Below are 26,089 nucleotides of genomic sequence, written 5' to 3' on the forward strand. Positions count from 1 at the left end.
CTGCCACTCTCTAGGGTGGCTGCCCTCATGTTACTGGAGCCCCTTTGCCCAGTGCACTTTCAGAGAATTGCAAGTGCCTGGGAGTTTGAGAACTATGAAAGCCCAACTCCCTTGCCTGAATCCAGACAAATCCAGAAGCATATCATCAAATCCGTATTAATTTATGGGGCATTTATGGGTTAGGCTGGCAGTGCAAGTAGAGTCCCTTGTTGATTATTTTGAATGGCTTTCTAGCACTGGCATAAGATTTGGAAAAGCACTGCCTTACAGGGTCTTAGGCAAGCCCTTTTGTGTAGTAGGTGTGCCGTACCATTTTGTAGAGGAAATAGACATCAGAGGTGATACAGAGCTGATGGGTAATAAGTGGCTGAATATGGCTTGTTGGTGCCCCTCTTGGAGAGCTGACATTTGAAATAAGAATTTGTTATGTAGAGGATGGGGCAAAAGCAAGATGTATAGAAATAATAGTTTACGAGTGATCTCTGGGATGTGGACAGGAAGGAGGGGCTTTGGAAGAATGGAGGCAAGAAGTCTGTGAGACCCAAGACGTGTTAAGTCTGCTCAGGTGCTTAGATATGTAACTAAGTGGTCCTGATCAACACTTGAGGGAGCCCAATGTTTCCATTAATGTACCCATGGCAGTGGGTAGTGGGTAATGTTTCCAATTAGGTTTAAGGTATTTACATGACCCTCAAGTTCACTCGCTTTCTTTATTAATTAAGAAAGACCACGCTAGCTGTTGAAACAGGCAATCTCAGTGGCTTAATTCAATTTCAGTTTATTTCTTGTTTTCATTACATACAAAATGGGTGTTAATGAATAGCGGACTCTCCTCCAATTCGTGATTCAGGGACCCAGGCTCCTTCCATATTGTGATTCTACTGTCTTCAGCACGTGCTTGAACACATGCTCATGTGCAAGAAGCCAGTGGAGGGGAAATGGCCGTAGAAGATGTGTGGAAGATTTGGGCTAGTCCTGGAACTTGTCAACATCACTTCCGCTCCTATTCCATGGGCTAGAGCTCAGTGCTATATCCAAGCCTAACTGCAGGGGAGGCTGGGACATGTAGTCCAGCTGTGTGCCCGAAAGAGGAGGAAGTGGGTTTGGCTATCAGCTAGCAATATCTGCCACACCTTCCCAAGTGAAAGAGCAAGTTAACTTTGAACTCTTTTCCATTTAGAAAATCGCTTTTGAGCGCAGCATAATGAAAAATTTAAATGCCATTGGTAGCCTGCAGCTTATTCTGTAGGAGTCTTTTTAATTAACAGCTTAATTGGATAATTTAATCCCCTTTAGAATTGGAGATATGAAAATGAAAATGAGATACTCCCTGTGATCTGACAATACCGTGCTTCAATAAACACACCAAAGCGAGCCCGGAAATGAGCAGCACAGAAGCATTACCGTAATTTGTGATCAGTGAAAGAAAACCTGATCTCTAATTTTAATTATTCCTAAATGGTTTAGATACATGTTTCATTTGAATGTGTATTTTGTTTTGTTAATGGTCTCAATTAGGAAGGTAACTGAACATAAGGTTCTTTCGCTATGTCATGGATTTACAATATGGTCTATGCTTTTAAAATATATCCAATTGAGATGGTAAATAAAATATCCTGTGAGTTGAAATCTTGTGCAAAGATGGGAAATACCATATCTTAAAGTATTTTTTCATTGTTATAAAAATTTTGATAACACAACATTGCCAGTTTAACATCTTTCATGTGTAAAATTTAGTTCAGTGACACCAGTTATATCAATCATGTCGTGCAAACATGACCAATATCCATTGTCAAATTTCCCATCCCCATAAACAGAAACTCAATGCTTCCTAAACAATGTTTCTCCCTTTCCCCCTCCCTCCCACCCCTGGTAACAAACATTAAACTTTGATCTCTATACACTTGCTTATTCTAGGTATTTCATATATGTGAGATCGTACAGTATTTGCTCTTTTGTGATTGACTTACATCACCCAACGTATTTCCAAGGTATCCATGTTGTGGCATGTATCAGGACTTCATTTCTCTTTATGGCTGATTAATACTCTGTTTTATGTATGTACCACATTTTGTTTATCTGGTGAAGGACATTTGGATTGCTTCCACCTTTTCTCTATTGTGAATAGTGCTGCAATGAACAATGGCATACGTGTGTCTGTTTATATTGCTGTTTTCAAGTAGCTTGAGTATATACCTAAGAGTTGAGTTGCTGGGTCATATGGTAGCTCTATGTTTAACTTTTTGAGGAACCGCCAAACTGTTTTCCACAGCAGCTGTACCATTTTGCATTCTCACCAGCAATGGATAGCGTTCCAATTTCTCCACATCTTCGCCAACACTTGTTATTTTCAGTTTTTTTTTTAAATCTTAGCCATCCTAATGAGAGTGAAATGATATCTCATCGTGGTTTTGATTTGCATTTCGCTAATGACCAGTGTTGCTGAGCATCTTTTCATGTGCTTGTTGACCATTTGTATATCCTCTTTGGGGAAATGTCTATTCAGGTCCTCTGCCCAATTTTAAAGAATTTATATACAATTTTGTTTACTTCACAGGTTATGAGATAAAAAACGCTATTCACCATATTTTTGTTTTACATTTTATCCACTTGAAAGATGAAGAAATTGAATCTCAGAGTCCAAGAAGTGTCCATGTACAAGCCACAAAAGTACTGTTCTAAGTAATTCTGGCTTGGGACTTTAGAGAAAGAAAAACTCTAAATGCTTATGTTAAAATCCCCCCAATGTAAAATCTACCTAAAATATTGAGTCCCATTTATGCTGCCAGTTTGACTGCAATATCCGCAAATGTCCTAGAAGAGAGAGAGAAGGACAGCTTGCCATTTAGAAGTATACTCTGTCAATTTCCAAATGGATTTAGAGCTCAGTGGCATCAGGACCCTGATACTGGTTAGACAACCTCCCACCTCAGTGAGGTTTGATGAATGGCACAAATATCCTAAAAAAAACTAGAGCCTGTTTATTCCAAAATTGACCAGGTTTCCAATTGGCATTTGTAAATGATTTTTTTTTGCATAATGTAATAATTGTAATGAAAATGTCTTCCACTTATTGACACCCACTGTGTCCTAGGCACTCTTCTAGGCCCTTGTGTGCATTGTAGCCAGTCCTCACAACAGTCTTACAAATAGTTGTTGCTATTCTCACTTCACATGTGAGGAATACCGACGTGACTTGCCAAGCCCACGCTAGCATTTGGAAGAGCCAGAAATAAAGTCAATTTTCGACTCCAAAGCCCCTTCTCTAATGCTCTACTGGGTATATGGAACAATGTTCACAAACCTGATTTTCACATGTGACTTATTGAAGATTTCAAGTTCTGCTTCTGTAGTCGTCTGATAGAAAATAACGTGAAGAAAGAGTCAGTTTACAGGTGTTTATACTTGATGGAGTTTCATCTTGAGTCCTTCAGAAAGCTCTTCAGAATCTGCTCTTTGCCAAGAACACAAAGTACCACTTACTGAGCCTGTACCATGTGCCAGGCATGTACTGAGTGCCTTATTTATATTATCTAGCTTTATCATTACAACAACTCAGATGCATCTTATTATTCCCATTTTACAGGTAAGGGAACCGGGGCCTAGAAAGGTTAATGATTTGCCCATGATCATTTAGCTAGCAAGCAGTGGAGTCAGATTTGAATCCAGTTTTCCTAGTGTTCCCTTAGGCAAGCGTATAGCTATGGTGACCCTGAGCCCTGGGTTTCCAGCTCTGATTTCAGATACTCTACTTACACGTTCAAATTTGTTCCCATACATTTTATATCCTTTTTATGCAATGTAGTTCTTTTCCATACAGTGGTTTGTTCAATAAACAACTAAATGTTACATATTTGTATATGAGATGGGGGCTTGAGTCAAATGAAATGGAGCACACCTAAAGTACCTGAGTACTTCAGGCCACTTGCAGTTTTATTTTACATTTTATCGGATTTTGCCCATGCAACCTTTGTTTCAGAAAACTTAGATAAAAATGCAAAAACAATAGTTTTTGAACTGTCATGAGATATTTATATGATGATTGTTGCCCAACTAAACTATCCCTGGTTTCTGAAATTTCATGGTGATATCTACCGGTGAAAGTCTCTGTTTGCTTATTGTTTTGGGCAGTAGATGGGCTCTATCAATCTGGAGACCTGGGTCCTTTGGTTCTATCTGGGCAACTTATATCTGTGATTATTTCCTTCTCTCCATTTTCGTTGTTCTCTCTTTAACTACTGTCATCTGACGATTAGATTCCTGGGTTAATCCTCTAATATTCTCATTTTGTCTCTTATTTTCTGTTATATTTAGTTCTATTTTTTGAGAAGTCTCCTTGATTTCATTGTCCAACTTTTCTATTGAGTATTTTTTTTTTTGTTTTAGCTGTCATATTTTTAATATACAAGAGCTTTGTCTCATTTTATTTTCTTGCATTCTGTTTTTGTTTTAGGGGTGCACTGTCTTCTCTTACCTCTATGAACACAAAAATATCATTTGTTTTGAATTTTTCTTCTGGTCTCTGCATTGTCTCTATTTACTCCAGATACTCTTACTATGTTTGTTCTCTTTTGCTTTGGAAGCTTTCTTCAAATGCCTGGTAATCCTCTGCTATGTCTTCATTTTTAAAAGTGAGGTATTAGAAAGCTGATAGAAGGTCTGCTTATGTTGTTTGGGGTTGGCCACCAGTAGGCAAGCAAGTCAAGACTGTGAAAAGTCAACACTGAAGCCTACTTTTTGAGTTTCTTCAGTTTTGTAGACAAGCATGCTTTGGTCTTCTAGTTGAAGATGTATGCCTGCCTGGCTGCCTGTATTCTGGGAATAGAGATTGCAGGCAAGAAGTTGGCATCCCCACATTCAGTTTGTAGACTGCTACTAAATCTGCCAGCCCTGTGATAGCTCGGGCCCTTCCTGTCAGTCTCCTGAAACCAGAATGTCTCCAGGTCACTTTCTCCATAGAACAAAACCTTTGCACCTCTGCCTATAGGTAGTTCAGTGCCTGTAACTTCAGTTACAGACTTTTAAGCAATCACCCTGTTTTGTTTTTTATTGTGATTATATATAACATGAAACTTGCCATTTTAGCCATTTTGAAGTGCACAATTCAGTGGCATTAATGGTATTCACAGTGTTGTGCAATCGTCACCATTATTCTTTCAAAAACTTTTTCATCATCCCAAACAGAAACCATGTACCCACTAAGCATTACCTGCCCATTCCCCACCCCACTACCCCTAGCCCATGGCAACTACCAATCCACTTTCTGCCTATATGCATTTTCCCATTGAATACAACATCCGTCTTTTTGGGTTGGGCTTATTTCACTTAGCACAATGTTTTCAAGATTCTGATACTGTTACCTAGTGCTTCCAAGTCCTGAGGCATTCTGGTATTCTATGGTGTACATCAACTTGCTTCTAGTAGGGGTCCATTATCTTTGTTCATGTGGGCTTATACCTTTTTTATACTTTTAGTATCTTTTATTTTTGTAGGAGGTAGAGTAGATAGGCATTTGAGTCCCCTACGTTTAACTGGAAGTCCATGTTTTGTTTTTTAATGGAAAAATAAAATAGCATTCATTTTGAAAGAGATGGTGCTCTCTATACAGTTTTATATTGAATTATTGCCTCTACCCAGCAACCCCTGTAAGTAAAGAGTTGAAAGATTCCTTTAAACTGCTGAATATTAGGGGATTTTATTTTAAGCAGAACCTGATCCTATTTTTTCTTAGTTATTTCAATGAAACAAGCATCCATTTCTCCTAAAGATGTATAAGTTAGTCTTTGGTTAATTCATTTGAGATGAAACAAATGCATCTCTGTCCACCTTCCAAAGTTACCTATGAATACATCCAGGAGAACCCTAGAGTGGATTTGTCACAAATGCTTCAGAGGAAATTTTTACTTATCAACAAGGGCCAAGCTGGCTCCTTGGAGATTCACATTTCAACTCTCATTTGCACATACACAGGCTCCAGCACAGACTGAATTTCAGGTTATGCACATAGGTTGTTGGGAAGAAATCAATCAAAAGCCTTTTTAGACATAAACGGTTCTTTAGGAACTGACAGCTCAGTGCCTCAATTTTATTGGAAGCATCTTATAAAAACAATTTTAAAGCGTTCAGCACATTAAAATTCGTCCACCTGCTAAAAAAACTACTACCTTTGAGTCAATTCTGACTCATAGCGACTCTAAGGACAGAGTAGAACTGCCCCATAGGGTTTCTAAGGCTGTAAATCTTTACAGAAGCCGACTGCCACATCTTTCTCCTGCTGAATGGCTGGAGGGTTCAAACCACCAAACTTCTGGTTAGCAACCAAGTGCTTTAACCACCACACCACCAGGGCCCAAATTTACTCCACAAATGCAAGTAATAATAAAAGTATTCCCTCACCGAGCTCCTTTGGTGATATTTACTATAGAATTAAAAAAATAAATAAAAGCCCACTGTCATTTATTATCTGCCTATAGCACGTGAAGGGAGCCCTCGTCGTGCAATGGCTAAAGTGCTTGTCTGCTAACTGAAAGGACTGTGGTTCGAACCCACCAGCTGCACTGTGGGAGAAAGGTGTGGCAGTCTACTTCTTTAAAGACTAAAGCCTTGAAAACTTTATGGGGCACTTCTACTCTGTCTTACAGGGTTACTATGAGTCAGAATCGACTCAATGGCATGTAACAACAACAGCACACAGGCGGAGTGCTAGCTGTCATTGCATTTTGATTAATCTGCGACTTTGGTGACTTTAACCACAAGCTGCACAAACAATATTATAACAGCCATGCCATCCTTCTGCTTAAAAACCCTTCAGTCATCTTTCCATTGCGTTTACAGTAACATCCTAACAACTTACCTTGACCTGAAGGCCCTACATTACCGGGCCCTCCAACTTCTTCTGCTGCCACTTCTCCATTGTTTTTTTCCTAGCTACACTGTCTTCTTTCTGTTTCTCAAATTTACCAAGCTTTCTCATGTCTTCTCAGTCTGCTGCTTTGCCTGAAATGCTCTTCACATGCCTTTCATATCACCCATAGAAACTGGCCCCTTCACCTCACAGTTTGTCATTTTACTGAGCCTATACCTTCCTAGGTCTAACCACACTTGCTAGTTACCGGTACTGTCTTTCTATCTTTTTTTTTTTTTAAGTTGTTTGTCTCCCTCCACTAGCTTGTAAGTTCCACGATGTCAGAACTTTGGCTTGTTCACTGCTATATCCTCGGCACTCAGAACAGAGCCTGCCACATAATACGTCCTCAGATACATGTTGAGCAAACTTATTCCTTCATTTCACAAAATGGCATTGTTTCGGGACTGCTGGGTTGTGCAAAAAATTAATGCACTCCATTGCTAACTGAAAGGTTGGTGAATCAAGTTCACCCAGAGGCATGTCGGAAGAAAGGCCTGGTGATCTTTTTCTGAAAAATCAGCTACTGAAAAACCTATAGAACACAGTTCTACTCTTATGTACATAGGGTCGTCATCAGTTGGAATTGACTCAAATGCAACTGGTTTTAACTAATATTACAATAAACAAAACAGATAAAGGTTCCCACTCTCACAGAGCTTATCCCCAGGAGACAGACAATAAACTGACCACATTAAGTGAAATATAAATATATTTCAGAGTGAGCCAGGAAAAGGGTAGAATAGAATGATGTCAGAATGAAAACGGGTCTTCGGATCATTTAGGGTCATGTAGCCTTGTGTGGGAACTCTTGTTTTCACTCTGTGGGAGACGGGAAGTCACTGGAGATTCTTGAGCAGAAAAATGACAAGAGCTTGTTGCCGGAATCGAAAAAGGTTCTTGCCTCTCACTGGTCCAGAATGAGCAGGTAAGGCACGAAGAGTTTTCCACACAAGCAAAGCTTTATTGAAGAGGCTTGCAAGCGGAGACGAGGAGGGCCTAAGCAACACATACCCCCATCTTACAGAACAAAGGACTTGCATGGGCTTTTAAAAATTCTTGGGGTGGGGGGGAAGATTCATGTTTATTCAGAGGCATAGGTGGGGTTTTCCAGCAAGTAGCCCATTTTGGGCGGGGATATGTTAACTACGGTGCATGCGCCGCTGCTTTCTAAGATGGCTCCTGTCCTGGAGGTTTCTGGGATTTGTAGCAGGACTTATTATGGGGTGTCGTACCTGCACAATCTCTTGCTCCCCAAGTTCGATTCCCCAGCTGCGGCTGCAGCCCCTCACTGCCCCAGTGGAAGGTCACACAGCGGTCACAGGTGGATGTTCTGTGCATGTCCCTGGGGCTGGTTTTATCCAGTTGCTTCTGAAAGACAACTTTAAAGAATTTTTGCAGGCTTTTTTCTGATACCCTCCCCATTATTCTGGGGAATGGCTTTGTTTCTGTTCCCTGGCCCATTTCCTGTTACTTTGTTTGCAGATTTGGGGGCCCCTCTGTTCTCTGTCTTAACCTGACTCCTGATTCCCAGGATGACTCTGAATGCGTTGAGAATAGACTGCAGATGAGGAAGGGAAGAAGCAGGGAGACAAGTTAGGAGGCTGTTGCAATCATCCAGGCAAGAGCTAAGGGTGGCTGTGTCCAGGAGTGTAGCAGTGGAGGGAATGTACAGCAGAAACTCCTTCCTAATCCTGCTACCTTAAATTTTCTAACTATTTATTTTGTATGTGTCTTTCCCCATGCTGCTCCTGGGGTCCAAGAATAATTACAGGGTGTAATTTTAGTCAGAGCATAATATGAATTTGCATGATTTTTTCATTTAATAGTATTGGCATGCATCCATTGTTGTTATGTTGCTAGCGGCCCTTGAATTGATTCCGACTCATAGCGACCCTGTGTGCAACAGAACGAAATACTGCCTGGTCCTTTGCCATTCTCACAATCGTTGCTATGTTGGAGTTCATTATTGTAGCCACTGTGTCAACCCATCTCATTGAGGGTCTTTTTTTTCACTGACTCTCTACTTTACCAAACAGGTTGTCCTTCTCCAAGGACTGGTCTCTCCTGATAACATGTCCAAAGAACGTGAGATGAAGTCTCGCCATCCTTGCTTCTAAGGATCATTCTGGCTGTACTTCTTCCAGTACAGATTTGTTTGTTCTTCTGGCACTCTGTGATATATTCAATATTCTTTGCCAATACCACAGTTGAAAGGCATCGGTTCTTCTTTGGTCTTCCTTATTCATTGTCCATGCATATGAGGCAATTGGAAAATACCATGGCTTGGGTCAGGTGCACCCTAGTCCTCAAAGTGACATTTTCGCTTTTTAACACTTTAAAGAGGTCTTTTGCAGTAGGTTTTCCCAATGCAATACATCATTTGATTTCTTGACTGCTGCTTCCATGGGTGTTGATTGTGTATCCAAGTAAAATGAAATCCTTGACAACGTCAACATTTTCTCCATTTATCATGATGTTGCTATTGGTCCAATTGTGAGGATTTTTGTTTTCTTTATGTTGAGGTCTTTGATCTTCACCAATAAGTGCTTTGAGTCCTCTTTGTTCTACATCTGTAAGTGCTTCGAGTCCTCTTCACTTTCAGCAAGCAAGGTTGTGTCACCTGCATAATGCAAGTTGTTAATGAGTCGTCCTCCAATTCTGATGCTGTTCCTCATATAGTGCAGCTTCTTGGATAATTTTCTCAGCATTTGGATTGAATAATTATGGTGAAAGGATACAACCCTGATGCACATCTTTCCTGATTTCAAACCGTGAGGTATCCCTTTGCTCTGTTGAAACAATTTCCTCTTGGTCTATGTACAGGTTCCTCATGAGCACTGTTAAGTGTTCTGAAATTCCCATTCTTTGCAATGTTATCCATAATTTTTTACAATCCACACAGTGAGTGCCTTTCCATAGTCAATAAAACACGGTAAACATATTTCCAGTATTCTCTGCTTTCAGCCAAGATCCATTTGACATCAGAAATGATATCCCTCATTCTACATCCTCTTCTGAATTCACCTTGAATTTTTGGCAGTTCTCTGGTGATGTACTGCTGCAACCATTTTTTAATTCAGCAAAATTTTACTTGTGTGTGATGTTTATGATATTGTTTGTTATTTCTGCATTCTGTTGGATTACCTTAATTTGGAGTGGCCACAATATGGATTTCTTCAGGTAGGTTGGCCAGATAGCTCTCTTTCAATTTTCTTGGCACAGACAAGTGAGTGCTTCCAGCATTGCATCCATTTGTTAAAACATCTCAATTGGTATTCCATCAATTCCCAGAGCCTTGTTTTTTTTTTTTTTCAGTGCAGCTTAGACTTCTTCCTTCAATACCATCGGTTCTTGACCATATGCTACCTCCTGAAGTGGTTCAATATCGACCAATTCTTTTTGGTACAGTGGCTCTGTGTATTCCTTCCAATGTCTTTTGAAGCTCTCTGCATTGTTCAGTATTCTGCCCATAGAATCCTTCAGTGTTGCAACTTGAGGCTTGCTTTTTTTCTTCAGTTCCTTCAGCTTGAGAAATGCTGAACGTGTTCTTCCCGTTTGGTTTTCTAAGTCCAGGTCTTTGCACATGTCATTATAATACTTTACTTTGTCTTCTTGAGCCACCCTGTGAAATCTTCTGTTCCACTCTTTTTCTTTATCACTTCTTCCATTTGCTTTAGCTACTCAATATTCAAGGGCAAGTTTCAGAATCTCTTCTGACATCCATTTTGGTCTTTTCTTTCTTTCCTGTCTTTTTAATGACCTTTTTCTTTCTTTGTGTATGATGTCCTCCCACAACTCATCTGGTCTTCGGTCATTTGTGTTCAGTGGGTCAAATCTATTCATGAAGTGGTCTCTAACTTCAGGTGGGGTATACTGAAGTTTGTGCTTTGGCTCTTGTGGACTTGTTTTAATTTTCTTCAGCTTCAACTTGAACTTGCATGTGAGCAGTTGATGGTCTGATCTGCAGTTGGGTCCTGGTCTTGTTCTGATTGATGATATCGAGCTTTTCCATTGTCTCTTTCTACAGATGTAGCTGATTTGATTCCTGTGTATTCCATCCAGTGAAATCTATGTGTATAGTGGGTGAAAAAAGGTATTTGCAGTGACTAAGTCATTGATCTTATAAAATTCTATCATGAGATCTCCGGCATTATTTCTATCACCAAGGCTGTCAATGGTCCTTCATAATCCCATTTTTAATGGTAGCACAATATTCCTTAGAGTTTCCATGACATCGTTTGTTCAATCATTTCTTTACTGTTAGAAATTTATTATTGACTTTTTTTTTTTTTTACCGTTGTAAATAAAACAGAGATAAATGCCTCAATGTGTAGAGCATTTTTCTTTCCTCTGGTTTGTTTCCTTGGAATAAATACTTAGGAATGCATTTACTTGACTGAAGAAGACAGGTATAGGCTTTTTTAGCTTTTGAAATGTGCTGACAAATTGCTTTCTTATAAGATTGTATTCCTGAGGGTATCACCAGTATCACTTTTGACTCATTGAGACCCCATGAGGGATCAGAAATGGGTCTTGCCCATAAGAAAGTTACAGTATACTGCGGGGAAATAGATGTGTAAACCAACAACTATAATATAAAGCACAATGAAGTGAACAATGTAAGAAGATACCACACTTAGTAAAACCTAATCAGCTTTAAAAGAACAAAACAGAACGAAACAAAAAACCTGTTGCCCTTGAGTCAATTCTGACTCATGGTGACCACATGTATTACGGATTAGAATGAGTAGAACTGCCCCGTAGGGTTTTCCTGGCTGTAATCTTTACAGAAGCAGATCGCCAGTCCTTTCTTCCACAGTGCTGCTGAGTGGGTTTGAACCGCCAACCTTTAGGTTTGCAGCTAATCACAAACAGCCTGCGCCACCCAGGATTTAGGTGTTATTAATCTCATATCTATTAACTATATATAGACATGTGACTGGTTGTTTTATTTTACTAACTTGATTTTTTGGTTTTTGTGTCTCCTGGTGTAAATTACTCACCTACCAATGCCCTTTACCCATTAAGCTATTAAAACTTCGATTGTTTTTCACATCAGTTTTATGAATTTTTTTTGCTTATTATTTGTAGTTACTTATTTAAATAGAAAAAAATTGCTACTCTCTGATCCTCATCTTTGTACATTTGCAACTAGGGTTGTTCCTATGCAATGTAGTGGAGACAGGGGCAGAATGTTCTACTTCACACAATTTGCCTTGCTGGAATAAACTCCATACAAACGAGTATAAAAGAGTTCACACAAATTTAAGAAGACTACAATATCAAATGCATATTAGTTACTTGAACAAATATTTATTGAGTCACTTGCTAGATATTATTCTAGGGTTGGGGACACAATGATGAGTAAGAGTTCTAGCTTCCAATTATTTAATGATTTAAAAATTACTTCACAACTTAGAAGGAAAAGTATATAGGTAAATAACAGTTTCAACAGTGTATTATTTCAAAGAACAGAGGTGAACACAGTGTTCTTTGGAAACAGGACTGGATAAAAATATTTATAGAGCTAAGCAATGAAAGAATTACAATGCCTCAGCTTGGCGATTCAAAATAATCATAATAAAATGAATAAGGCGGATAACTCAATAGAAAATGGGCATACAACTTGAACAGGAACTTCACAAAAGAAGACATCCAAATTACCAACAAACAGAAGGAAAATGCATAACTTCACTAGTCATTCAAGAAATGCAAATTAAAACCACAATGTGATTCAATTATATACTCTCCAGAGTGGCTAAAAAGGAAAAAAAAAAAAAGGATGTAGTCAGCCAGAACTCTCATACTCTGCTGGTGGGAGTATAAATTGGTATGGCCACTTTGGAAAACTGTTTGGCAGTATCTTCTAAAGCTGAATATACTTGTATCCTATGACTCAGAAATTCCACCCCTAGGTATTAAGTTGCCACCTTAGTAGGTAAAAAATGGTTGATGATTGGCAATTTCATTTTGTTCACCCTATTGTATACCCAACCGAAATGCACACATATCTTCACCAAAAGACATGTGGAAGAGTGCTCATAAAAACACATTTTGTCATGTCCCCAAACCAGAAAGCACCCAAATGCCCATCAACAGTAGGATAAGTAATTGAATATTAGTCTTTGATAATGAGAACAAACTACAACTACATGCAACAATTGTTTCTCACAAACATAATTGTGAATGAAAGAAACCAAACACAAAAGAGAACATACTTTATGATCCTCAATATATATATAAAACACAAAAATAGGCGAAACTAATCTACTTGATTAGAAGTCAGAGGAGTGGTTACCCTTTGGGGATTAGTGACTGGAAGGGCACACAAAGGGTTATTTGGGTTATTGCTAATATGAAGTTTCTTGATCTGAATGCTGTTTACATTAATGCTGTGTGTACTTTTATGCATATATGTTATATTTCACTAAAAAGTAAAAAAATTAACTCTAAAATAAATGCAAGGAAGTGTCCAAGTAAGTTCTGATACTCCCCCCCCCCACCATGATAACTCTTTGATGCTTTTTGTGGGAAATATCAAAGAATATAAAATTCTTTCAAAAAATCTTCTGTCCTCTCATTTTTTGAGCCCTTGCTTTGCTGGTGCTCATGGATTATCCTGCATGTGTTGTAGGAACACAGGGAAGAGACTAGACAGGGCGTGGGGTCGTGGCTGGGGAGCCTTCCTGAAGGAGATAAAGCTGGACTAGAGTTTTGGAGCATCTGTTGGAGATAGCCAGGGGAGCAAGTGGAGAGCAGAGTGTACGAAGCAGAAGGGCCAGACTTCTGGAAAGCATGAAAATGTGATGGAAAAAAAAAAAGAATCCATTGGGAGGGGCTTGTAAATAGTTTGAGCTGGGGCTTGGAGAGTAGCCAAGGAGGGGTTAGTGATGAAGCAGGATTTTTTGGCAGAGGCCAGATCAAGAAGGGCCTTGAAGGGTCATGCCACTGAGTTTGGACTTGATCCTGTAGGCATCTGGGAGCCACCAAACAATTTAAATGCAGTCACGTGATTAGATTTCCATTTAAAGAAGAGTAAGCTGATGATGGTTTGGAGAATGCTTGAAGAAGGATAAGACTAGAGCGTAGGAGACCAGTTTAGAGGCCACTGCAATAATCCATGGAAGATATAACATGCTGGTGGTATGGGATGGAGAGGTGGGGACATATATGAGCGGGATCAAGGAGACAGAATTGTTCTGACAGGACTTGGTAATTGATGGGTTTGGAAGTGCTATGTAGGCATGGTGCTTTTTTTCCTAGTAAAAATAGTGCTGGAATCTTTATCTTGATAGATGATGAAACACATCTAGGCTTCTCCCTGTTGTTTTTCCTCCCTTTAGCACCTTTCTACAGTTGCATAAGTCAAAGGATGTTGCCATGACAAACAGGAAAAGGCTTACCAACTACTTCCCATTGCTCTTTTAAATGAAAACACAATGACACATTTCTTTCTTCTTCAGTGGAGGGTCATGTAGGTCATTTTATGCAGTAGCATGCAAAGTTCATGATTTTACCAAACGAGCCAGTTGAGATGAAAAAGAGAACTTATCTGAGTAGCCCTATGTTAATGCCATTCTGGAAATGAAAAACAAAAGTGGTGCCTATTCTGTCAAACACTATCATAAGCAAAAAACATTTATAAGTGCTTATATGATTATATAGGTACAAAAATATGTATACACGCATATGAATAAATATATATGTATATATACACATGTTGTTGTTGTTAGTTGCAGTTGAGTCAATTCACACTCATGGCAACCCATGTGTGCAGAGGAGAATTGCTTCGTAGACTTTTCAAGGTTGTGGCCTTTCAGAAGCAGATTGCCAGGCCTTAATTCTAAGGTGCCTCTGAGTGGGTTTGAACTGCCAGCCTTTCGGTTAGTAGTTGAGTGCTTAACTGTTTGTGCCACCCAGGGGCTCCGTACACACACACACACACACACACACACAACACACATCAATAGATGGATGGGTGGATAGACAGATGCAACTTATACAACTATGTGATATCCTTGAGATTTTAGATACAAAGGTTATCTAGGTATATAAGGAATAAGACATATTTTTATGTAATTTTCCTTTTGAAGGATGATATTTAGGCAATAGAGGATCCAGAGGATATTTTCCTCACTTTAATTACCTCATTGCATTTCCTTCCTTTTAATTTTGTTTTTTATAAATGGGAACACTGTATTAATCCATTCTAATTAAAAACCAGCCATGCAACCCTCCAGTTAAAGAAACAATTTTTAGTCTGCCTAGGATATCATTTAGTCAGAAATTGCCTCTATGCCTTTTGGAATTATCACCACTGCAGTGCTCTGGTGACCACTGGTACAATGGCTTTACTAGAGGATTTTATTCTAAAAAGATCAGGAATTGCTCTGAAGAGGGCTCAGAGTCCAACTCTTTCACGGGGTAGGGTGGGGGTGGACTAACAGATTCCAGAAGTTCTATTCCTATAGTAAGAGGGAGGGGGATATGGGAAGGAGAACAAGGAAAGACCTAAGTTTACCTCCTGCTTGTCCACAGAACACCTCTTCGCCTTCCTGCTGCTGGAGGAGCTATGCTATTCTTAGCCATCTCCTGTGAAGGCAATTACACACAACCCGTCTGAAACTTGTTTCCGCATTTGTTCAAGAAATTCTTTTGTCTTACGTAAATCCCCCTTGGTCTGCCCTTGGCTGGAAGGGAGGACAGCCAGGCTTCCTCTCTCCAGCAGAGCCCCTTTCTGTACCTGAAGGCCATTATCTCATCATTGTGCCACCCTACCTCCCCTTTTTCAGACGGAAAATTTTAATCTTTAGCTGTTTCCTTATCCTTCTACTTCTCATCATTTTAATGACCCCCTTCCTTTTAACTGTTACCAAATGTGTTTCAGAACTGGACTCAATATTCTGCAAAAAGCCCATCTGATCTTGCTCTCCAATGATGGGGATAATGTAGGGGCTAAAGAGAGTCTGGGAAAGTGACAGGGAGAGTAGAGACAGGGGCTTCTTGCCCACAGCTGTGGAGTAAAGTTGTGTACAATTGAGTCATAGGTCAGAAAGTCAAGATGTCAGTACAAAACCAAGGCTCCCAATCCAAGATAGGATCCTCAAAAAAATCAAGCCAAGTCCAAAGGCCTTGCCAGTCCAAAAGCCCAGGGAGAATCCCGCATAATCGGTTAGTTAGGGAAGCAGCCTGGACGTGGGCAGCTGCAGCCTTTAAGATAAATTCAGGTCTTAGTGTCATGAGGTGGGGAGGAGTAGGCATTTCCCAAACAGCTGAAGAATTGGCCAGTAGTGAGTTCAGGATACTGTTCTGATTACCTTTTCAGGTGAGGTCAAAATTCCCCCATGTCACTAAACATAGGCCTCAGATCTTCCAGTGCATCAGGACCAAACTTAAGAGGATGTAGAGTCAGAAAATGGGCCCCAAGTCAAATGATTCCTTCCCAGTTGGACCATGTGATAGCTTCTTGGGCTTGAAAACTTGGAGTCCTCTCTCTTTCCTACCTGTCCATTGGCTGCTCCTATTGAGTTAGTCATCATATTGTGCCCCTTCAATGTCTCCCTCATGCTCATTCCTTTTGGCTTCTATTTCCACTGGTCAGACCTGAACAATTTAAGTCCTGAACTGTAAATGAATTCCTGTCCCAATTTGTCAATCTACCCCACACTCTACTTTCTTACTTTTATATGTTTATTCAATGATTGATTCTGAAAAGCCAATGAGGATAAGTTTATATTCTTTATTAATCTGTCAAAACACTCCAACATTTGGCCCTAAGTTACCTTTCCCAGCCCTACCTCCCACTACTTCCTTATTTGAGCCCTGGTGATTAAAGCACTCAGCTGCTAATCAAAAGGTTGGCGGTTCAAACCCATCTGCTGCTCCTCAGGAGAAAGATGTGGCAGTCTGCTTCCGTAAAGATTTACAACCTTGGAAACCCTATAGGGCAGTTCTACTCTGTCTACAGGGTCAGTATGAGTCAGAATTTGACTTGACGGCAGTGAGTTTTGTTTTTGGTGATTTGGTGCAGCGGTTAAGAGCTTGGCTGCTAACTGAAAGGTCAGGGGTTTGAATCTACCAGCTGCTCCTCATGAGAAAGATGTGGCAGATGTGCTTTGCATGTCTGTCTTTGTCCATGTTGCTTCCTTGCCTTAGAAGGAAGCAACTCTCTGCCCATTTCTGTCTTTAAAGACACAGATCCAGTCTTCGTTCCTCCAGGATCACCTCAGCTAGAAGCCACTTTTCCGTTGGGTTCCCTCATCTAACCCTGGACTGTACCAGGCTGTTAGTTGATTTTCATATGCATGTGTTGACTCCCTTAAGTAAACTAAACCAAACCCATTGTCGTCTAGTCAATTCTGACTCATAGCGACCCTATAGGACAGAGTAGAACTGCCCCATAGAGTTTCCAAGGAGTATCTGATGGATTCGAACTGCTGACCTTTGGGTTAGCAGCTATAGCACTTAACCACTACACCACCAGGGTTTCCTCCCCTAACTAAACCCCCCCCCCAAAAAAAAACACCACTACCGTCTAGTTGATTCTGACTCATAGCGACCCTATAGGACAGAGTAGAACTGCTCCATAGAGTTTCCAAGGAGCACCTGGCGGATTCGAACCGCCGACCTCTTGGTTAACAGCCGTAGCACTTAACCACTACGCCACCAGGGCTTTCCCCTCCCCTAACTAACCCAGCCATACTCCCCTAACTAGATTTTTTAAATACTTTGATGGAAAGGTGGGCTTTTAGAGTCAAGAGTATTACTCCAAGTAGTCTAGCACTGTCCTGAAGGTACTGAATTTACAATGGATTCAGTGTAGTTACAATGCTACAGTGCAGTGATGCTCAGTATTTTCAAAGATGAAGATCCCTTTGTTCCCTTTTTATTGTCAATTTTTTTATATCTCTCACATGTGCGAGTGACTCATTGATTGTAATTTTTAAAAACACAACAACATAATGACCAGAAGCTTTTGTGAGTTTGATAACACTTTACAATGAAGTTGTATTCAAGTATAGTAACATCTACATGAATTCGAAAATTAATAGTACTATATTTATAAGGGAAACCCTGCGGCGTAGTGGTTAAGTGCTACAGCTGCTAACCAAAAGGTCAGGCGTTCGAATCTGCCAGGCTCTCCTTGGAAACTCTATGGGGCAGTTCTACTCTGTCCTTTAAGGTCGCTATGAGTCGGAATCGACTCGACGGCACTGGGTTTGGTTTTTTTTTTATATTTATAAGATGGTTTTATTTATTTGGTTTATAGATAATTCTGAGTGAGCATGTAGTTTTGCTGACCCTTGCAATCACTTTGGTGCCCCATGTGTCCAGCTGCCATTATTTGGGCATATCATTAGTATGTCATAGGGCTATGATGAGTATTAAATAACATACTATATATTAGATGTGTGGCACAGTGCTTGGTGGTTAAGAGATCTTGATCTTTCTTTCCCCTCTCCATGCCAGCATCAGCTAATTTTGAAGATAGTAAAGTTCCAGGACCTTCTGGCCAATTCGATTTGGTAGGGACAGACGTTGAAGCAGTGGAGGTTGGGAAGGAAGGCAGTGTTTCTGAGAGGGAAGATGAAAGGACATTAAAGATCACTCAGGACAGTGATTCTCACACATTTTGCTCTCAGTACACCTCTACCCTCTTAAATACTATTGAGGACCCCCAAAGAGCATTTATTTATGTAGAGTGTATCAAGAAACTTCAAAAATATTTATTCATTAATTTATTAAAAATATTAATAAATCCATTACACATTAACATAAGTAACACATTTTTATGAAAAATAGCTATATTTTCCAAAAGAAAAATAATTAATGAGACTGGCAGCCTTGTTTTCCATTTTTACAAATCTCTTTAATGTTTAGCTTAATGGAAGACAGCTGGATTCTCGTATCTGCTTTGGCATTCGATCTGTTGTAATATTTGATTTTGGTGAAGTATATGAAGAAAATCCACTCATACAGATATATTGTTGGAAAAGGTAGGGTTATCTGAACAGCCTTTCAGATATCTGTGGCTATTCTTTGAAACTAAACCAAAACTCAACAAGTGGTAGTTTCTTAAAGGTTTCCTGCAATGTAGAATCTGAAACATAGCAATGAATTTTTCATTGTCTGTTACATTAAAATCCATTGCTGCCTTGACTTTAAATGGGTCTTTTAGTCATGCAGAGTTTTGTAACATCAAGCATTGGTCATTTGGAAAATACTGGTTCACTGAATTACGCAGATCTTCCAAATGTTGACACATTTCATTATACAATTAAAAAAAATCAAGCTCGTTATTAATCACCGCTGATCTCATCAGATAAGTCTTTAAGTACTGAGAAGCTGTCATGCTCATTGTGGCAGACACAAGTTTTTCCAAATTCTAATTTTCACTTGAAAGTTTGAATTTTGTCATTGGCAGCAAATGCCATCAGTTGCTTTCCTTGGCGTGACAGGTTAACTTTGCTCTTTTTTGAGAAAATATCTGCCAAATACCCACATTTGAATATCTACGTTTTGTCAGTTGTTCTTTCAAGTAAATATAGCTTACCTTCTAACTCCAATGGTGGCATAAATGCCTTCCTCGAGATGGTCATCGCACTTCCGTATGCAGCAAAAATGCCCTATATGCACTTTGCATTTTGTCACCAGAATATCAAAAGGACATGTATTCCAGGGTGAAGATTTAACACAATTCATCATTTTAGTGCTTCATCGAGGACATTCTTTAGTGAAACTGACATTTTGTTTTTACCATGTGGCAGTGAAAAGCACAATAACTACTAGTATACTTTGGTAACATTGCCTTTATTTGTGCTAAGGTGCCAGCAGTTTTACTCACAATTGCTTTTGCACCATCGGTGCAAATGCCAAACGGTGAAAAAGGCAAATAACATCTGTTGTTGTTAGTTGCTGTTGAGTCAATTCTGACTCATGGCGACCCCATGTGTGCAGAGTAGAACTGCTCCATAGGGTTTTCAAAGCTGTGACCTTTTGGAAGTAGATCGCTAGGCCTGCCTTCCGAGGTGCCTCTGGGTGGGTTCAAATTGCCAAACTTTCAGCTAGTGGTTGAGCACTTAATTACCTGCACCACCCACGGACTCCAACATCTTAGTACTACTGTGGAAATAGTTTTTATCTCAATGACTCTCAGAAAGGGTCTTGGGAATCTCCAGGGATCCATTGGCCATATTTTGAGAACCACTGCTCTACAATTTTGCAAAGGGCCAGCCCTCCCAGGATGTACAATATAGCTACTAGCACATCTGGGAGGAGAGGCCAGGTCTCTTTCACACAGAGCAATTTGCCTCACTTTTTGGTGCCTGAGATGGACTTTTTATTTCTTTGCAGAACTGAAGGCATCTGGCTTGGAAGCATGATTATTCTCTACTCACCTTTAAACTGCATCAACTATTACTAAGTCTCTGGCAGTGATATGTTGATTATGTGAATTTAAAGCCCACAGGAGCCAGAGGAATGACAGATCAGATTCTCTGAAATGAGAAATAAAATCGAGGAGCCTGGCAGCAGGATATACAGCTCTTGCTCCCGCTGACCTTTGGTGTTACTCTGGTAGAATGACTGCTTCTGGGCCAGGTGGCATGTGGCTTAAACGGAGCTCTCTCAACCTGTTTACTAGTATTCATTGTTCATGTTGATACTCCTTCGTTTTGCGGTCAGTCCGTAATTCTTCGTGATCAACCTCATTTTGATTTTTTTAAAGAGGCAGCCAAATTCGAACAGGCCTCCATGAATCCAAGCAATTTCAAAAGGTCCAATTTCTTTTAAATCTCCAAATCCCAACCTTTTTATATCCAATCACGGTTACGGGCTGACAGACCTGAATCTCTCTTTTGTCAATTGAATGTAAGTCTAGCAACTTTTAAGCGCAATGAGATTGAAGGACTGAGTCTCTATCCCTAAAGGAGGCGGCTGAATGGAAGCCCATTTAACTTTTTGTTTAAAGGCACTAAATAAGGATCAATTTGTAAAGGCAGCTTTTCAAGAGTACCAAGAAAGCTTCTTAAATCTGAGGGGGGATAAGTGGTGGGTCAATACCCTTTATCTTATCAACAATTTCACCAAATAATATTTATTAAGGGCTTTCAGGTCAGGTTTCTCAGGTATAAACACGCAAATACTCCAAGCAGAGATATCCGAAGTGCTGAACCATAGCAGTTCCTTGGGTTTGGAATGTTTAGACTAGAAGCTAATGTCGCTGGTCTATAGTAAAGCATGCTTTCATTACTCCCGAGCTGAGTTTATAATTTATTAGTAAAATCTGAAGTAGACTCAATGACCAACAAAAGCAAATTTAGCCAATCAGCCAAGAGATCTGGCTTTTCCCTCAGGGTTATGTGTAAAAACAAAATTCTGTCACATGAAAAATGTCTCATTTTTGACATAAAAAATATTGGCTTAAGGAGAGAAGAAAGAATTAGCTATGGACATTATATTTGACAGATTTTCCCCTTTGCATTCATGATATTTGAATTATATGCACATCATTAAAAAAATACCGAGGCCTCATAAAAAGCCTGGCAAGTCAGTCATTGTAAAATGGGAATATTTGCATGTGTTGTAATGTTTTAAGTTTTAGTATTTGCTCAGAATTACAGTGGTTAAGAGCTATGGCTGCTAACCAAAAGTTCGGCAGTTTGAATCCACCAGGCACTCCTTGGAAACTCTATGTGGCAGTTCTATTCTGTCCTATAGGGTCACTGTGAGTTGGAATTGACTTGACAGCAATGGGTTTGTTTGCTTTTTTGGTTTATAATAGGGGCAGAACATACATGCTTTTGTAAGAACCACTTCAGCTTTTAAAAAATACAACTCTTTTTTTAAGTCAACAAAACTTCAAATTATCTAAAAGATATACCACCGTACAATGGGAGACCTGGTTTGACAGAATAAACTGTGTTGGCCTTGGTGTTCAGGCAGGTTAGGTGTGTTTGTAGACTCCAGGAGATGGAGCCATAAGGAATTTGTTTGCATGAAAAGTGAAGTTGCCTCGCGAAGTGAATGAATCCTAAGGGAAGGCAGCATTGCTGGGATCCTGAAAAAGTTCAAGAACTAGAGGAGGGTGCTAGAAGGGAGTGGTGGTGTACTTTCACATTTAAACAGCCACCATTAGCTTGCACTGCCTGAGTCCTTGGCAGGAGAGGCAATAATTGAGAGCAAGTAAAAATTTTAAGAGTGGTTTTGGAAAAAATCTTTGTAAGACATGGGGAGTATTAGTCTGAAGTGCACTGTAACTAATGCAATCAAGTGAAATAAGAGGGCAAAGGAAGTCCATTTATCCTCTTGGACTCAGCAGCACCGTCAGTGGGTATTGTGTCTTTGCTGAGGCAGCAGCGACTTTGGGCATCAGTGGGCAATGGTGCCTTTTGTGGCCATCTGGGCATTATTCTGTTTTCACCATTGGTGTAGCCAAGAATCAACACCCCAAGTAGCCAAAGCCAGAGAAAAGGAAAATGATAGTTTGCCATATGGTAGCTGAGTGCTGAAACCAACATAATGCCCTGTCACTGTGTTTAACAATAATGGGACTGGGAATAGTTTTCTGTTCTTATGTTAAACAATTCTGAGAATAAGTAAATTTAGTTACTTGTTCCAGGAAATACTTTTTCCTGAAAGATAAGATCGTGATCCAATTTACTCAACAAGAATAACCTCATCAATCCTCGATTAAAGATTTTCACCTCACTGTGCCCAGCAATCAATGGCTATCATGTCATAGAACCTGTCCAATCCTAATCAGGTCCCTGTCTTGTAAGACCTGCCTTAAAATCACCCATCCCAGTCCCTAATATCCTCCCATCATACACTTTCTGGGACACTACTTAGACTTTGTTAAGGTAATGTTCTCCCATACTATAGAAAGTCTAGAAAATATTGCTTTAATTGATCAGTATTTTTTTTGGGGGGGGGCTTGACAGTTGATATTGGAGCCCTGATGGTGCAGTGGTTAACATTTAGCTGCTAACCAAAAGGTCAGCAGTTCAAATCCACCAGCCGCTCCTTGGAAACCCTATGGGGCAGTTTTACTCTGTCCTATAGGGTCTCTATGATGCACAATCAACTCCTCTGCAAAGGGTTTGGTTTTGGTTTTTGACAGTTGACATGGCCAAAGGAGTGAATATCTGCACACTCAGAACATTCTCCCTGAGGTGTAATTCTTGTTAGGTGCCCTTGAGTCAATTTTCAACTCACAGCAACCCCATGTGAGAGAGTAGAGCTGCCCCATAGGGTATGGAATCACCAACCTTTCTGTTAGCAGCTGATCGCTTAACGATTGCACCATTAGGGCTTCTTCTGAGGTGTTACAGGTGCCGCAATTATGGGTGGGAGGGTGGAGCCAGAAAAATATGATTCGTTGTATTTTTGTGATCCAGTTTCTACCTATAGGCACGTGAGACTTGGAGAAACTTGGCCTAAAAACCCATAATTATTCTTTAAGTGAGAACAGCAACAAGCAAATGACCATACTCACTACTTTCTACATCATTCTTCCTTGATAAGAGAAACGCAATGCTCCCTTCCTCCAGACAAATGTGATTTTAAATTCATTGTATCAAGCAACCACAAAATCTTAAAAGGGTGTGTGTGTGTGTGTGTGTGTGTGTGTGTGTGTAAAACACCACCCCATCTTATTCCAAAGAATGATTAAGGCAGTTTACAAAAACGCAAGAGCCTTGGTGGCGCAGTGGTTAAAGTAGTGCGCTGCTAACCAAAGGCTCAGCGGTTCCAACCCACCAGCTGCTCTTCGGGAGAAAGATGCGGGGGAGTGGACGGTTTGCTTGCATAAAAATTTACAGCCTTGGAAACCTTGTATCTGGCAGTTCTACTCTGTCCTGTAGGGTCGCTATGAGTTGGAATTGACTCTATGGGAATGGGTTTGGTTTGAGTTTGGGTTTACAAAAATACGATACGAGAGAAATAAGTAAGTACCAGAAGGCAACACTCTGCTGGGAAGAGCTGCCTTATTCCTGGGAGCTTATTCTTTTCGCTAGTGCTCGGCTCCCCTTGCTCCGCTTTCCCCGGTTCCACCAGTTTTCCTTTTCTACAGTTATAAGCCACTTTCTCTTTTAGTATATGAAGACTAGCCTTAGCAACCTCAACACTGAAGCTCTTTTCTCTCTGCCCAAAGTATACCTTACTCCCTCCCCTGGGTGGATTAGGGGAAGTTACAGCAGAAGGATGCCCTTGAGGGCCAAAGACGGAAGAACGGAAGAGCAGGAGGGAGGGGGTTGAATTTGATAGCACGTCCGGCTTGGTTAGGTGGTGCGCATGCGCTCCCTGGGACACCTGGTACTTAGCACAGTTGACTTCCACTCCCATGGTGCTCTGCGAGTGGAATCATGGTTCCCTCTCATAATGGGTTACCAGGTGCTAGTAGTTCTGGATTGCTGTGTGGCCTTCATATTCCCGGTGAATTCCTCCAAAGATCATTTCCGAGCAAGTGAACAAAGCCAAATCTGTACTTAAATAGGATGATTGCTGGTGAAGAATTTGATTATAATGAAAAAGGATGGTATGGCTGTAAGGGAGGTGAACTGTTGGAAAAAAAGAAAAAAGATTTTGGATACCTCTTGGAGAACTGTAAGATAAACATCATAGGTGAGAAGGACGATTTACTAGTTCATTTCTGTGACAAATGTGAATTGCCTATTAAGATCTATGGGCGAATAATTCCGTGCAAGCACGCTTTTTGCTATGCCTGTGCTGTCTTATATGGAGAAAAAGGAAAGAAGGTGTGTCCAGGCTGTAGTTATCCTGTGCTGCGAATTGAGGAATACAGACGAGGTTCTATCTTCATGTGTAGCACTGTTGAAAGATGCAAGAGAACATACTTGTCTCAAAGAGATTTAAAGGCTCATATCGAGCACCGTCATAAAAGAGCTGGGGAACCTGTTCCCCGTGCTTCACTAGAGAGAGTTCATCCTCGTGTTGCCTCACCATCAGTGCCACGAGACAAGTACCGTATGAGCCACAGTCTGCCAAAGAAGCACACCAGGATGCCACGATTACCTCCATACAAGCACTATCATCACCCACATGAGCATCGCCGTGCTCGTCGAGTAAGATTGTCTCCACCTCCTCCAGCCTATCATGAAACCTTTCGTACTTCAACAAGAAAGCGCCAGAATTTAATAATTGTCCCTCTTCAGGATAACTCAGATTCAGGGGCTAAAGAACCACCACCTCCTGCCTCGACACCTGCTCACCATCGTCCTGAATACCAAAGTCATCCTATGCCTTCACAGCAACGTTATGTATCACCAGCACCTCGATCATCAGTAAGCCATCCAATGCCATATTCTCCCCAGGCTGCAAGTACTCCTCACTTGGCTTATAACAAAGTGCCACTTCCAGCAATGACCCCTGTCCCACTAACGGTCCCTCCATTTGGGTTTATGATTGCCCAGTGGCAACATTATATGAAGTATTTTCCTCAAGGATCTCCCCTACTTCAGAATGGTGGTCTATATGTAAATGCGTTCCCTCTTCATTATTATTACAACCCTAAGTCTTTACCTCAGTTTACTGGAAATGAAGAAACTCTGGGCCCACTATTTAAATAAACAGCCAGAAGAAATGAGCCAGGTGTCTGACCTGTATCAAGAGGACGGCCACCTCCTCCACTAATGCAAAGTTCACCTTCTCAAACCTCACCTTCTGGGTCACATCATACAGATAAGACAAAATATAGACCATAATAATAATAATAGTATTTTGAACTGAAGACCTGATGAAGAAAAAAAAAAAAACCCTTATATAGAGTCAACTTTTTTTTTTTTTTTATTAAGCTTTGACTATTTTGAGAAGGAAAAGCTAGCTATAAAGCACTTAGGGTCTTGTCTCTTGAAATGGTTTTAAAGCTTGACTTGAGGATTTATTTCAAATTCTATGCTGTATATAGACAAGTGCGTGGATTGAGCACAGCAGTATTTTAACAACTTTGTTCCCCTAGTGTGGTGAATTGACCCAGTGGTGACCATATGTAATATGATTTCCTGAAATAAATTTGCATTATTCCATATTCAAGTGTTGTGTTTATTTGTGTGTGTGTGATACATCTTGTTAACCTGTGTAAAAGGAGTACATTTCAGTATGATTGTGCAAGATGCTACTTTTATGTGAACTTAAGCACAGCCGCATGCTGTTTACACTTGCTTT

The 26,089-nt window shown here is 40.3% G+C and overlaps 1 protein-coding gene across 1 annotated transcript; it reads left to right on the top strand.

Moving 5' to 3' along the window:
* Nucleotides 1–20,964: 20,964 nt before the first annotated feature.
* CBLL2 (Cbl proto-oncogene like 2) lies at nucleotides 20,965–25,560 on the top strand. Its single transcript, XM_023555125.2, is given in 3 exon segments — nucleotides 20,965–24,334; nucleotides 24,337–24,388; nucleotides 24,390–25,560. Coding segments are annotated over 3 exon segments (1,221 nt in total). The 5' UTR covers nucleotides 20,965–24,270; the 3' UTR covers nucleotides 25,495–25,560.
* The last annotated feature ends 529 nt before the right edge of the window (nucleotides 25,561–26,089 follow it).

This window comes from Loxodonta africana, chromosome X (assembly GCF_030014295.1).
Source record: "Loxodonta africana isolate mLoxAfr1 chromosome X, mLoxAfr1.hap2, whole genome shotgun sequence".
In the NCBI taxonomy this organism is placed as follows: Eukaryota; Metazoa; Chordata; class Mammalia; order Proboscidea; family Elephantidae; genus Loxodonta; species Loxodonta africana.